The sequence below is a fragment of the Ruditapes philippinarum genome, unplaced genomic scaffold, assembly GCF_026571515.1.
Source record: "Ruditapes philippinarum isolate M1 unplaced genomic scaffold, ASM2657151v2 ctg7565_1_1_1_1, whole genome shotgun sequence".
Lineage (NCBI taxonomy): Eukaryota > Metazoa > Mollusca > Bivalvia > Venerida > Veneridae > Ruditapes > Ruditapes philippinarum.
In genome coordinates this window covers 76,567-88,243 of record NW_026859148.1, presented here as the reverse complement: position 1 = coordinate 88,243, position 11,677 = coordinate 76,567, and the positions used below count along the sequence as shown (strand labels likewise).

Sequence of the window (11,677 nt, the reverse complement as noted above, 5' to 3'; positions counted from 1 at the left end):
AAGAAGTTAGAGTAAAAAATAACATTTTTCAAGTAAAAACATTTAAGTTAATGGGGAGATAAATCTTGCAATATTGGTATAAGAGTTATGAACCTTGTCACATAACATGGAACATAATATATTTGAAGTATGAAGTTGAACTCTTAAAAAATAAAAATAAGTTACAGTAAAAGATAATATTTTTTGAGGAAAATTGTAAGTTCAAGGGGGGATAAATCTGAAAATGTTGGTGCTAGAGTTATGGTCCTTGTCAAATAAGATGTGGTTGATGATAAAGAAAGTATATTTGAGTATGAAGTTGATCCGTTAAGAAATAAAGAAGTAACAGTAAGAAAATTCAAGGGGAAATAAATCTGAAAATATTGGTGTTAGAGTTATAAACCTTGTTACATAAGATGTAGTTGATAAGGCACATATATTTGAATTGAAGAAATAAAGAAGTCACAGTAAAAAATGGTATTTTTTGAGGAAAATTCTAAGTTCAAGAGAAGATAAATCTGATAATATTGGTGCTAGAGTTATGAACCTTGTCACAGGAGATGTGATTGATGATAAGGAACATATATTTGAAGTTGATACCTTAAGAAATGAAAAAGTTATAGCGAAAAATATTTTACTGCACCAAAACTTTAATCTGAAATCTCGACGCCGACCCCAGAACTAGTAGGACAGCTCTCCATATACTTCGTATAGTCAAGCTAAAAATCTAATTTAAAAAAAAAGTCAGTAGGTTTCTCTCTATTAAAGGTTTAGTCAAAAGTTAAGCTCTCAATACAATTTAGAATACATCATCTTTATAAAATTATGTTCCTATAAATGATTTTTCACAAAATGTGTTTTTCACATTAAAGTACTTATGTAACAATTAAAGATTAAGTTTTGCAATTATATTGGGCCAAAATACCCACTAGTAAAAATAAATTACATTATTTTGCCTGAGAATATAATACAGCTGTATTATGCATTCTTTTTCTTTTAAGTCATTTTTTTGTTTTTGTTTTTTTTTCATAGAGGATACTCATATTCGTTTTGCATGCGCACATCAAAATATATTTCACAAAGTGAATACCAGATGCAATATTTTCATGACTTTTTCAAGGAGTGAGAATCAAGAATGTTATGGCTTGTATTCATAAAAGTGAAATATAGTGTCATATCACAAGCAAAACAAACACATTTTCGATTTAGTTCATGTTTATTAAAGATTTTTAAAGTTTATTTTTGCTGCACAACATCTATTGCTCCTGTTCATGCCATCTCTATGTTTATATTGAAAAGTGAAAAAATGAAACAAGAGGGCCTTGATGGCCCTAAGTCGCTCACCAGAAACAACTGCTTTTCAGTGTTGGAAATTATACATTGTCAATATTTTGAATATCTTGACTTTAAACTATAATTTGAAGAAATGCCATGACCTGGGGCATTTAAGCTTTAGCTTAAACAGGGCCAATCAAATTAATATGAGCAAACTTGATAAAAGACTACCTAAGAATGCTACAGACAAGGTTTAGTGTCCATCTTTATTTGTCATCCAATGAAAACGCTGTAATTTTTAAAAATCCTGTGCATTATTTTTCACAGAAGAACAAAAGTTGATACTATATCAAATACCGTTCATAGTCGTCTTCTATTTTTCATAGTGCTTCATGTAGAACCATGTTTGTAAAAATAGTCTTTTGCATAAATTTGCACATGCGCATTCGTGGGCTGATTTTGAATATTAATTAAGTAAAAATGACGTCAAAAGGTCAACCTACATTTTGCTTTTATCGATAAAGGATATAGATCTACTTTGCAGTTCAGATTTAAATCCATGTCTTTGCAAAAAAGATACTGATAAGAATGCTACAGACAAAGTTTGGTGATCATCTATTATTTCAGTAGGAAAAGATGTTCAGGTAATTGTTAAATAAAGCTGACTGGTAGTGACGTAATAAAGTGAATATTAAGGAGGCCAAATTAAGTTGGACACTAAATATGTTAGTATTCATCTGTAGCTGTTCTACAGAAATTAGAAACATTCTCCTGTCGTTATCGCTCCCGTCGAAGTTTCTAATTTCTGTAGATGAACAGATGAACACTCACATATACTTGGTGATCATCCATCAATTATTTCAGTAGGAAAAGATGTTTAAAGGTTTTTTCTATTTTTAGCTTTAGCAGCTCCTTAAAGGGGCCAATCAAATTAATATGAGCAAACTTGATAAAAGACCATCTAAGAATACTACAGACAAAATTTGGTGATCATCCATCAATTATTTCAGTCCAACATTTTTTTCTATTTTTAGCTTTAGCAGCCCCTAAAAGTGGCTTATCAAATTAATATGAGCTTATCAAATTAATATGAGCATACATTGATATCATATTTTGATTGTTTCACTGTAAAATTATCAAAATATTTCACTGATTTATATCATTAATGTAATAAAGAAAATATTATTGTATAAAAGTGCTTTAATATAATTCTATCAATTTACAAATAATACAAAATATAGTTTTATCATAGTATACTATCACAGTATGTTTAAAATTCAATATGTGAACTTAATTTTGATTGTATCTTAATCTACAACATTAAAATTTCAACAACTTCACGTCTTGATTATATAATATTTTGAAAAACACAATGCATTACATACACTAGTTTAATGTTTTCACATTGAACATAAACTGTTCATTTGTGTCCAAAACAGATTTTAGTTCTTTGAAAATGGGATGTTTCATCCATCCATCCCAAACTTGAACTTGTCACGACTTTATAAAGCTTAAAACTAGTAAAAGGATATTAGCAGAATGTCCTCGTTTATTTGTTTTGTATAACCTTAAAAGATTCCTCTTGATTAGTTCTAAAACAAACATGTTTTGAATCCTCAAATGAACAATTTTGTATTAAGTAGTCACTGGTAATTCATTGGCAAACTTTGCTTTTTGTTTTGTTTGGTTTTACAGCAAACCAACACAAATGAGGTCATACGGTGCCAAAACAAGTGGATGGTTTTGGCTAACCTTAGGGTGTTACAAACTTAAAGCAAATTGGCAAACATAAAATGTAAATAGTGAATAGACCTCAGCTTCACACACAAGGACACATAAACAATGTTATTAAGTTGACAAATGTAAAATGTTAAATACAGGTATGGCACATTTATGGGTTTAGTTTAGAGTCTGGTCAACAGACAGTGAGCAGTTAGTGATGAAATATCACTTTGAATGAAGTTTGCTGTCCAGCATGATCGGCACACAGCAGACGGGAATCGAACCACAGGTCTCTGGACTGCCGGTCCAGTATGCTAACCAATACACCACAGCAGCCAATGCCATTTCTTAGGTCTAATTGACCTTATATATTTAACATAATTATATATATTCATATATATGGCTCGATCAATTACATTCTTGACAAAAATCCGGATTTTGAATACAGCCTGTGTCAATGTTTACTGAACACAATAACCACTTTCAAGACTGAAAAGTGGCAAGGAGCATTTAAATTCTTTTTAAAGAAACATATTTATCAAGCATTCCTCCACCCTGCGTGTAACTGTTTGGACAGCTGATCAACAATAGACTGATACTGTTTTATTCCAGCTAAATTACTATCTTCCAAAGAATCATTCATGTGAGAATATAGTTCCCTAGCATGTACTTGTGTCCAGTCCATTTTAAAAGTTTTGTGATTAAATGAGACCCATTCTGTATACCTGTATTCCTTAGTTCTCATAGAGTAACCCATTATTTTAATATCCCGCAACTTTGGTTTATCACTGTTTTCTAACGGCAGATCAGAAGGCCTTGGATACTGACTAAAAACAGCTTGTTTGCCTGATAATCTGGAACTAAATGTCTTCAAATTCTTACTTTTATACTGTTGTAAATTACTTTTATCATGTTTATACCATTTCTGTGATTTTTCATCCTCTATCTTTGATACATTGAAAATTAATGGCACAAGACTTGCTCCTTCAGTACACAAAATGACGTCTGCTGAATTTTTTGGACATCTCTCTGGTACTCGAACACCAGCTAGTTCTGCAAGTGTAGGAAATATATCCACCAGCTCTGTCAGAGCCTGTGATTCCTTAGATTTTACAGCTGCTGTATTATTTAAATTGGACCATTTCTTGAAGTTAATATATTCTGGCTGGCTTTTTATAGTTTGATCCGGTTCACTTAGAAGATTGATGTGAGGGAATAATCTGTGTTGTGTAGGAGCTGTAACTCCAGGAATATAAAACATTAGTGGTACCCTGGTAGACACTTCAAAGTTACTATATTTAGACCATTCCTGATGTTCACCTAGTGACCAACCTGGAACAAAAATGAATATTTTGTTAATTTCTTTAAAATTTTATAACCATGGAAACAAGCTGACTATTTATGAAATCTTCAAATGTAATTAAGTATTCAATATAAAACATCACAAAGAAAAGTTTATCACTGGTAAGAATATATTTACTCCATCTTTTCATTCTATAAAATTTTGTAATAATGTCCTGGTGACAGCCCTGTGTTTTACAGAAACTGATAGCAAATAAGATTCAATGGTACACAATTGTAACTAAGTAACTAATGGTGATTTACATAAAAATAGCCTATGTTATCAGTATTATTAATTGAAAGTTGAAAATATAATCATGACTAACTAGTAAACATAAATATTGTGACAGTATCATTTTAACCTTTTTTTATTGCAATGATTTTACAAGTCCATTACTTTTGTCTTTTATAACTTTTTACATTTTTTGTTCAAACTAACAGTACATGTATATACAAATATACCATGATCACCAACAAACACTATGATAGTATTGTTGGCAAATCCCTCAGTTTCTAGTGTAGACAGCAGACGACCAACTTGATCATCCATGTACGATGTTGCCGCAAAATAACTCTGCCGGATTAACTGACTAAAGTTCTCCGGCATCGGACCGTACGGGAAACTGAGATTCAGACGTTGTATATCCTCGCGTTCTCGTAGGTCTGTCCACGGATTCCAGGCCACAGGAGGGAGCTTTTCAGGGTACACAGGGTCTGCTACCTTAGGTACTTTATTCAAGGGGTATAACTCTGTAATATAAAAATTTAACTTCCAATTCAAAAACAGAATTTTACCAATAAGCAAAACATTTGAAATGCACACATGTTCGATTAACTTTCATAGTAAGTAGTAATATGTGTACCAAAGTCAAAAATTAAGCAGGAAAAATATTCTTTTATCTATCTGTTAAGTCTGCTGCTAACTTTTACAAATAAAGATATTTAGAATAAATATATTTCTATACATACTAAGGTATTGTTTTGGGTATTTCAGAGGAATATGAGGTTTATGGAAGCCTACTGCCAGAAAGAAAGGTTGATCTTGTTTACGCGAGGCATTTCTCAGGTACTCTGTGGCATACTCGGTGCTCTGTAGATCTGGGAGGGAGTGTTCTGGCATTTTATCTACATCTACCGGACATACCAGATTCATGTGTAGTTTACCATCATTTCCTGGACAAACCTATTTTACAGTAAAATAAATCAACAGAGATTTATTTTGGCAGTCAAACAAAAATACAGGGAGGTTTCATTGTAATGACAAACCTATTTGCTGAAGTCAGTAATGGGAGAAAAAGAAAATGTAATAGATTTGTTTTGTCTGTCAAAAAAAGGTATTTCAAATGATAGTTGCACAATGAAATTATTAACTTTATTTGAAGACCGACTTCATCATAGCTTTGACTGTAATAATAAATGTAATTCTTGCAATAGTAAAAGTGGCATTGATTAAGTTACTTTGAGAATCAAAAGAATAAATGTGGAAAATGAACTTTGCCAACGATTAAGAACATCATCATTCAACAAAAAGGAAACGCCTCACTTCCCTCTTCTACCTGTCCGCTTTCTATATTTAAATTAGTAAAGCAAATGATTTTTTCCCGATCTTCTATTTTTAGAAACGAACATCACTGACATGTTATAAATAAGGCTCCCATGTTTACAGTTTTTTGTAAACGTTTACACGACTGTTAAGAGTCGAAACAATACCGTTTAAACGGTGGTACTTCTATGTAATATACTATACTATGTATTCGAGTCACCAAATGATGACTTACTTTCTATCTTTAATACATGTACAAATAAATAATTTTCAGGACTCATCATGATTGAGTCAGCACACATTTTCTGCATTGTATCCCCATTTCGCACTTTCGAAAGACCAAAGGAAAATCAACTTTACCAAAAATGTATTATTTCACGAGTGATTATTGCATGTAATGCTGTGTTGTAAACACCCATTTTCTGTTGTTGTTTTTTTACTTTGGAATAAATCAATTAGAATTGATAGAATTTATGATAACAGGCAAAGATTAAGAATTTTTGTAAGGCTATAATTTATGGTCATTTGATCTAACGAATAAAAATCAAAACAAATCTGTTTAAACGTGTAACCGTGGGGGCCTTAGTTATAAAAAGCTCTATGGACACTGTTTTGAAGAAGGGTTAACAATGATAGTGATATGATGCACTTTTCCAAGATAATATTAATGAGAATTGTTTTTCCAACAGAAAATAAAACCCCGAAGGCCACTTTAAGCTGTACTCTACAAGTACATTAACTGGTTAAATTTTTGGAAATTTTACAAATTTCCTTTAATCTATTACTATGCTTTGACACTTCATTTTACTTCTTTCTGTACTTGCTTTCTAGAGATTTGTACTTACTTTTGCCATTTTGTATTTCTGTGTAGATGGGTGGTAGGCTGGTACAGACCAGCTGTATGGATAATCATCTGTATAATTACTGCTCTTACCTGAATAAATATATAAACATGTGATAAAATAGTAATGTTAAACAATAATCTGCCAGTTAATGTTTAAATGCATAACAAGACTGCATTTGTAAAACTTCGGGTCTATCAAGATGAAAATTAAGTTAAAGCAGCATGCCTCCAGTTCGATGCTACTTTTCATGAAAATTTTGAAAATATTTAATTGTATTGTGAAGTAACCAAATGGAAACAATTTACATATAACAAACAGCACTTGTAGTTTATGAAAATTACCACAAATTCAAAATATGCTGAAATAGATTTTATACCTTCATAATATTTCATTTTGGGCTTCATTTTTTTAAACTTGTTTACTAAATTTTATAAAATATGTTCAGTATATTTCAGTTAGACATTGAATCTATTATAAAAGTCACAATATATGGGGGACCAGTGGTATTATGACTTAGAGGGGAATTGACATTAATGTTTCTACAACTCTTCAAGCAAACAAGAAATGAGTATAAAGGTATTAAAAGTATGACTGTAAGGAGAGCTCGAAGTTAGAGAAATATAGAATTGTTAGAGAAGAAAAAAGCTTTACTACTGTTTACCTGGATGGAAGACTTTCCCAACTGACACAGTATGGTAACCGTTCTGTTTGAAGTGTTGTGGTAGAGTTGTAAAGTTACCTGCTGCCACTCTCCAGTATGAGTAGAAGTCATACAGTCTAGTTGTGTCAGGGCGACGACTTGTTAAAAATGATACTCTGCTAGGTCCACACAGTGCTTGCTGAAATTATTTCAAAATTAAAAGTTTACAGTAATATGACTGTGTTGATAATAAATATGAGCCGCGTCATGACAAAACCAACGTAATGCGTTTGCAACCAGCATGGATCCAGACCAGCCTGTGCTTCTGCGCAGTCTGATCAGGATTCATGCTGTTTGCTTACAAACCCTATTACAAGTAGAGAAACTGATAGCCAACAGCATGGATCCTGATCAGACTGCGCGGTGGCGCAGGCTCTGCGCGGTGGCGCAGGCTGGTCTGTAGCCATGCTGGTCGCAAACCCACTATGTTGATTTTGTCGTGATGCGGCTCAATTATATTGTAGATACAGTGCAGTTATTACATATAAATGTTTTCAGTTTCTAAATTTTATTTCTTTTTGGATTCCTGAGATGAATTTAATCCAACATCTGAAACTTACAAAAGAAGTTTACATTCTGTTACAACATTATTTATGTTAGAACATCCCTTTTCTCATAAATATCTGGAAAAAAGTGATCCCTCAGAAGCATAAACCTTAGCAAAATTACATGAAAATTTCAGATTCGGTTTGACTGAGTCTGTACATGGATAAAGAAAAAGTGCAACATCCCTTATGCCACCTAGCACCAGCTTGAGTGATACTCAATTTTCAATACTAAATGTGCTGAAATTAATGACCCTGAAGGACCAGAAAAATATAACAACACTCAAACTTGACTGAAGTTTAGTAGGGGGCAACTTTTTTTGGCTGCCTCACACCACCTGCTGTTGTGATGACTGATGTATATATATATCTGTGAAAAAGTCATCCCTCAATCCGAAGCATTAAAATCAACAAAATAACATGAAAATTGCAGACTGGCTTAAATGTCTTACCTGAACATAGGCATTTTTAAATGAGACTGAATGCCTTGCAAGATTGTCTATATTAGGCGTCACCATAAAGTCATCCCCATAGCAACCAAGTGATGGCCTGAGATCATCCACAACAATAAACAGAATGTTTGGTTTTTGTGACTGAACATTGTTCCCTATAAAAAGTGAAGTTACAGCATTGTTTTAGTCAAAATATATAAATAAATGTTCTAACAATCTAAAATCAATAAATGCAAAGCTGTAGATCTATATTGTGGAAGCTTTAATAAAGCAATGGAAATTGATAGAAATGTTACACAATCTTTGAACATGCTGAAGTGTTTTGTAACTTTAACAGTTTAAATTAATATTGCTGTTGGGGACCTTATTTTTTAAAATTGCTTATTCTTTGTGGCTTGAACAAAAAATCACACTTTTGAATATGTGTTCTATGTATTAATCTCCATGTTAACATCAGATAAACAACGTTAAATAATTATCATATATATTATAAATGGTTAAATGGACAGGAAGTTTTTTGTTTTGTTTTTTTTTTTTCATGAAAAAGTCTGAAAATTAAAAAAATGTATTAGATCTCTATATACAATGCTATTAAAGAATTATTGACATTTTGTAATTAACAGGTCAACCAAATTCATTTAATTAATTTTCTCCCACCGTTTGTCAATGTACAATACACTTGTAACAGAGTAATCAGTAAATTTAACACCAAATACTTCATTTTTGTTTGTAGGATTAACTGTAGGCGATGAATTGAAACTTGCCACCGGTTTTGACTAAAACATTGCCATTTTCTAAAATCACCTCAATATTTACGGCAATATACGTTAATATTATGATCGGATGGTGATTTTGAATAAAATGTTCAGTCCATGTGAGCTCTTAGTTTTCAAGTCATAATGTTTATTTCAATTCTTTATTAAGAGTTTGAATTGTTAAGGTTCAACACCATCCATCCATTTTACTGTAGGCTACTGAAGGGTCTTTCAAACAAGACTTTGAGTATAGATCGATAGAGTTTCTGTGAAACTGTCATTTTTTGTTAAAAAATGTTTGAATTCAAATATTTTTATATGCTTTTAAATTTAGAAGAGTAAAATATCTTATTTCTGCCTGCTTTATTTATACAGTATTTATTTTAATTTGATTATGGGAAGGAAGCTGTGACTTTACAGGCAAACTTTCTAATCCATTCTTAGTACCAGGATATTTCAAATTTGTTAGTACCAACCAGTACTGAGCAATGAGTGTGAAGTTTCCTGCTCAAGGCAATGAATCCATGCAGCCAGCAATCCTAGAATTAGTAGTCTGAGCACGGATTTATATTACAATATAAATCCGTGGTCTGAGGCATTAACCACATGGCCATGTCGCAATATGTCTACTTGTAATTAATGAAAATCATTTGTAGATGTTAGTGATTTACTGGTAATTGGGTTATGCAGTCTGTATTTTGATACAGTCCCTTCCTTAGGTTATGCTTTTTCATGTTCAAATGTATTCCGGCAATATTAACAATAAAGGAACAACAACTCTGTTAGGAATGATTAGTTTTCAAATTTGATTTGCTTCCCTTTGACCACATTATTTCCTAGCATCTCATGACCAGTTTAGTTTTATTTGAAATAACAATACAATAAACATTTCTTATGACAGGATAGAAAGCAAACTGTGCTTGTTCTGCTATTTCAACTTGTGGCAAATTTCTTTTAAAGACTATGACTACAACATATTATGTTAGGAAACAGTTTCAAATCTTTATTCATTTATAAGAGTGCAAGACCATTTTAGTTATATATTGTAAACTAGTGTAACCTTGTGACACTCAATAGCTATTTCATTGTAATCATATTATTATGTACATAAATGTGGTCTCAATTTATATTTTCCCCAATGAACAACAGTATTTTTTCCAAAAAATACTGTTAGCTAATCCTTTGCAATGCATCCTTAGCAAACGTTTGGAAATTGTTCACTTGGTTCTGTTATTGTCACCAGATATTTCATTGCCTTTCAGTGTAAAAAAAATTTGGATGAAAATACCCAAAATGGAATGTTTTGCATATCTTTTCATCCAAGTTTTTTGTAATCATATCAAGTTCAGTTTTTATTGATTCATAGAACATTAACTATTAAAATCATTTGCATAATTATATTTCTAAATTTCAAGACACAAACTCTGGAATTTCATTCTATAGTAATCTTTTAACTGTGGTTCAGAAAATTAACTGTCCATCAGATTCTGGAAATACTTTTGTAATATTCATTGAAATAACTAATTCTATATATCTGTGGTAACACATATCAGTGTAAAACAGTGCCTTTTATTCTTATTGGTTTCGCTTTATGTCACATCAACACAGGAGGTGTCATATGGCCACTTTCCAGCTTTACTGGTGGAAGACCTCAGGTGTCCCCTCCATGCATTATTTCAGGTGAAAGTGGAAAACCAAGTAGAATCACCAACGTTTTACAAGCTAACAAGATACCTTTGTCAAATAAATAAATCTGAAGTCCATGAGATTGGAACCTTCAGGGTGAGGGTCAAGTTGTTTGAAGTCAACAACCTTAATCACTTGGCCATGGACACCCTCTTTTTAAATCAAAACTGAACATATTTTGTTATTTTATATAGACATTTATTATTTTCATAATTTTATACAGATATAAATAGCACCTGAGCGTTTATATACAAAAACAAATCAATAACAAAGTATCATTAACAAAATAATATCATTTCTATAAAAAAAAAGGGAAGATTAAGTGACCTTAGACTTAAAAAACTTTTAGAACCAAATATTTGGATAAAAGATTTCTACTACTGTGATATATATTTCATATATGTGGCTTGTCTGGTTGCACATATGTGATATCTGCCCTAAATTGGTTGTTGTAGGTTTACAATGATGGCACCAAAATGCAGAACAACCCCTCTACAAAACAACACCCAATAAGAAGGCAAAGAATTTGGTTGCTTCCAAAATGTTATGCTCTATAGAGGTTAAATCTATTTTAAAATTCTTTAACTTATGAAGTAAAAAGGTATACAATGTTGGTCTACAGTGGACTGCCCTGCAGAGGTTACACTGTAGCTTTATGTATGATGATAACTTACAGTAAAATATTTTCTTACTTGTGTCATTAAATCAGTATTTTATCAAAAAAACTTTTTTTCTATTTGAGAAAATTCTTTATAAAAAATTTGATTTTGAATATATAAAATGATCAGATGTTCTAAATAATTTTGAAGACTTTAAAAATTACTTATTTCTGGT

At 31.7% G+C, this 11,677-nt stretch overlaps 1 protein-coding gene across 1 annotated transcript; it reads right to left on the bottom strand.

Moving 5' to 3' along the window:
- Positions 1-2,436: 2,436 nt before the first annotated feature.
- On the bottom strand, positions 2,437-9,157 carry LOC132755420 (iduronate 2-sulfatase-like). Its single transcript, XM_060746289.1, has 7 exons — positions 9,060-9,157; positions 8,403-8,557; positions 7,367-7,544; positions 6,706-6,794; positions 5,287-5,500; positions 4,780-5,067; positions 2,437-4,308 (listed from the first exon to the last, which is right to left on the bottom strand). The coding sequence occupies exons 1-7, from the start codon at positions 9,121-9,123 to the stop codon at positions 3,515-3,517; spliced, it is 1,782 nt and encodes a 593-aa protein (XP_060602272.1). The 5' UTR covers positions 9,124-9,157; the 3' UTR covers positions 2,437-3,514.
- Positions 9,158-11,677: the final 2,520 nt, after the last annotated feature.

Excerpts from the sequence above, each read along its gene's own strand:
- LOC132755420 (XM_060746289.1), bottom strand. The coding sequence starts at position 9,123 with ATGAAGTATTTGGTGTTAAATTTACTGATTACTCTGTTACAAGTGTAT. Across the intron at positions 5,501-6,705 it reads AGAAATACAAAATGGCAAAA|GTTTGTCCAGGAAATGATGG; the intron begins GTAAGTACAAAT and ends ACTGTAAAATAG. Across the intron at positions 5,068-5,286 it reads ATACCCAAAACAATACCTTA|AGTTATACCCCTTGAATAAA; the intron begins GTATGTATAGAA and ends TTTATATTACAG.